Here is a 3,345-nt window from a genome sequence, read left to right as displayed (position 1 = left end):
AACATGGTCATGTGTCTTTATTACAAAAAAGAAATAAACACTGTTACAATACTTTACTTTTCTGGTTACAAATCCAGGTGTGTGATAAAGCTCGGGTGTAAGTTCAAGAAGGAATATCTGCATTCACTCATCTGTCTGCTTCCTCAGGTGTCTGACTGCTATTCATTACATCACTTCCACCTTCCCGTGCCGTAAAACGTTGTCGTCCAATCATCTTTCTGCTTGCTGTCTTCGGCATACCTTAAGTCGCACTGCTCATCTTTCATTAATTTTGCTGTAAAGGGCCATCAGAGTCTAATTGGCAAATACCATAATTGAATTGTGTATATCAATAAATGATGTTGAGTTTCTTCTAATGATCTTGCTTTATTGGACCAACTTTTATTCTAATCAACCTGGATTAGATACTCTAACCAGAAAACCTCTGAGTACACACCAAATATTTTGTTGTAAATCATTAAACACATTAGTAAAAACATTTAAAAACCCCAAATACTTGCTGAGATTTCTTGCTACATTGTGTTTTGAAGTTTATGTTAACAAAGTTGTTTTAAGAAAAAATCCCCAAATTTAGCATTTTTACTGATGGAACTGAAAAGTAGAGTGACCCAAATATGCATAAACAGGTGCAGTCAATACAAATAAAACACCGTAAAATGACTGAATCTTGTATCATGTACTCAATCTTTGTGTGCTTTGCTTTCTTTTTCCCCTCATCACCAACAGGTCACGGCAGCTGGCTGCCCCTTTTCGAACCTGGCCCTGTCTGTAATTATGTCTGTAGCATCATTCAGCATGACTGGTTTGGTGGTGCGTCAGTGATGGTCTGGGGAGGCATATCCATGGAGGGATGGACAGACCTCTACAGCCTAGGTAACGACACCCTGACTGCTGTTAGTATCAGGATGATACTTGGACCCATTGTCATCTGTGCGTCTCCATGTTTGTCATTAAGCACACTCTCATTCTGGAAACATGCAGTGGAAACTAAACACACACTTAGATAGAAAGCTTTACACTGTGCGAAACAAAATGTTTCAGGTGCTAAGATCAAGATTTAATTGACCTCAGTGTCTGGAGACTTGCCCTTCAGTTCTTTAAATTAAAGGCTTTTCACACCCACACAGATGATTAAATTAACCTGACTGACTGAACATTTGGGTGAGCACTGTTATACAGATCTCCGCTGACCTAAAAAGTGGTTTAATCAGGCAAAGAAGTGAAAACAGCTGTGAGGGTGAACACCGTGGATGTGGACGGCTTTTAAAATTATAACAGGTTAACACATTGAGTGTAGCGTTTAACATATTGCAAATGTACTGAATAGGTTTTAAAAGAAGAAACCGTGAAATTCTGAATGAAAAAGTACCATTATCCCCTTTAAATCTTTCATAGGGGTGTAATTGTTCTGGAAATGTGAATGTAAATAGAAAACAAAATGCATTGCAGTCATCTGAGTTGCTTGTGGTAAAAGGAAACATTTATTTGTACAAAAGTATCACTTAAGAACATAACTGCATGCCTCTGTTTAGTTTGGATTTCATGGTTTAAACATATAAGGAAGTAATAGTAACACAAGTCTGAGTTCACTGTCTGTTTTCAAATGCATTTCAGAAGCAGGAAAAGTCCTTATGTCTCCCTCCTGTTCCGCATCCTCAGGCCGCTCACCCCGACTTCCTTGGGTGTGTCTGCAGAGATTCGACCCTCCCCCTCCACGTTTGCTGACATTAAAATATTGCCTTCTATATCCTCCTCTGCTTCCTCCTCTGGATTTGAACTGCCATCACAGCTGAACTGCAGGCTCTCTGCCTCCATCACTGGGTCATCTTCATCAGCTTCCTCCTCTTCTTCCACTTCTGTGTCCTCGTCCTCCTCCTCCATCTGATCTTCCTTGTCCTCTTCCCCATCCTCGTAAGTGTCCTCTTTAGGGTAGTGGAAGACATCCTTGTGCTCGCTGAAGCTGACTTGCTTCTTCCTGCTATTGTTACACTGCAGCTCTTTCTTCACCTCCAAACCAATTCTTGTTGTCGTTCTTTCAGAACCCGGCTGGGATGATGGAGGACGGAGCAACTGCCTTTTCTCTGCCTCCTCCTCCTCCTCATCATCCTCTTCCTCATCTATGTCTTCCTCTACTCCCATAGCTTCTTCTATTCCCTCCTCTTCTTCCTCTTCCTCTTCATCCTCATCATCTTGTGCTTCTGTGTCCTCCTCCTCCTCATCTTCTTCCTCTTCCTCTTCCTCTCGCACTATTGAAAGTTTCCTTGCCATAACCTCTTCCTCCTCTTGCTCCATCCTCTCTGCTAGGGCCTCAGCGGTGGGCTGTGTGGGGGATTCCTCTAGTTTAACCGTCTTAAACCCACGTCTGAGGCAGGGTTCATCATACTCTGGGTAGGTCTCCTCTGGGTAACCTGCATTGGTGTTCAAAGAGACTTCATCAGATTTTTATTGTGAGGATTTGATAGAGATTAGATTTGATCTCAAATTTAAAATGCACTTCATTTCACGGCCGTAACAAATTGAGCAAATGCAAATTGTGCAAAAAAATGGGAGCAGTTCGACATTTCAGATGCACCTTCCCAGTCTGCACCGTATGGGACCTCCTCGGCCTCCATCTCTGGGGAGGCTCCCTCCAATCGGCTCTCTTGAATAAGCTGTGTGATCTGTCTCAGCTGCCTGAGTAATTTCTCCTCCTTTTTCGACGTGGTGGTTTTACTCCTCCTTCGTCTACCACTAGAGAGCAGCACAGAGTGAAGTAAAGTAACCCTGCCTGTGTATATCGCTCTATACCCGATTAATGAACAGCTTTTTTTAAAGTTACATTCTTATTACATTCAGTTACACATCCCTATGGTGCATACAGATTTCTGCTTTTATTTTCTGCTTTTAATTATTTTATCCAAAAAGGACAAATGTATTTTATGACTACTTCTTCTTTATTTGTCTTTAATTCATCACAGTTTCTTTGTTGTTGTGGTGCTACTGGAAGTAAAACACAAGCAGATAAAAATAAATGAATAAATAAGTCTCACCTCCCAGAACTATTGTTCCTCCTGGACACAATCCTCTCCATCATCTCTTCAGTTTGGAGAAGTCTCTCCTGCAGCCTGGCAAGCTCATTAGCAGTGACTACACAATTTACACGGGACAACATTGTCTTGATGTTAAAATATAATTCACTAAACACAATGCACACTTGGACACGTCAAAAAACGTACCCCCCTCAATCTTAAAATGGCCTATAGCTTAAATTCCTTTCACCATAGCATCTTTTTTACCTTTGGTGTGGTAAATTGGATTAATGTCAGCTTGTTAAAGGTATCAGAAAAAAGTGTTCGAAGTTACACG

At 41.2% G+C, this 3,345-nt stretch overlaps 1 protein-coding gene across 1 annotated transcript; it reads right to left on the bottom strand.

Annotated features, from left to right (window-relative positions):
- Positions 1–1,470: 1,470 nt before the first annotated feature.
- On the bottom strand, positions 1,471–3,108 carry ric3a (RIC3 acetylcholine receptor chaperone a). The gene is made up of 3 exons (XM_040011937.1): positions 3,030–3,108; positions 2,573–2,730; positions 1,471–2,408 (listed from the first exon to the last, which is right to left on the bottom strand). The coding sequence occupies exons 1-3, from the start codon at positions 3,071–3,073 to the stop codon at positions 1,630–1,632; spliced, it is 981 nt and encodes a 326-aa protein (XP_039867871.1). The 5' UTR covers positions 3,074–3,108; the 3' UTR covers positions 1,471–1,629.
- Positions 3,109–3,345: the final 237 nt, after the last annotated feature.

This window comes from Simochromis diagramma, unplaced genomic scaffold (genome assembly GCF_900408965.1).
Source record: "Simochromis diagramma unplaced genomic scaffold, fSimDia1.1 OVJJ01000603.1, whole genome shotgun sequence".
NCBI lineage: Eukaryota > Metazoa > Chordata > Actinopteri > Cichliformes > Cichlidae > Simochromis > Simochromis diagramma.
This window is presented reverse-complemented; position numbering and strand designations above follow the sequence as displayed.

Excerpts from the sequence above, each read along its gene's own strand:
- ric3a (XM_040011937.1), bottom strand. The coding sequence starts at position 3,073 with ATGATGGAGAGGATTGTGTCCAGGAGGAACAATAGTTCTGGGAG. Across the intron at positions 2,731-3,029 it reads AGGAACAATAGTTCTGGGAG|TGGTAGACGAAGGAGGAGTA; the intron begins GTGAGACTTATT and ends GCTGCTCTCTAG. Across the intron at positions 2,409-2,572 it reads ATACGGTGCAGACTGGGAAG|GTTACCCAGAGGAGACCTAC; the intron begins GTGCATCTGAAA and ends ACACCAATGCAG.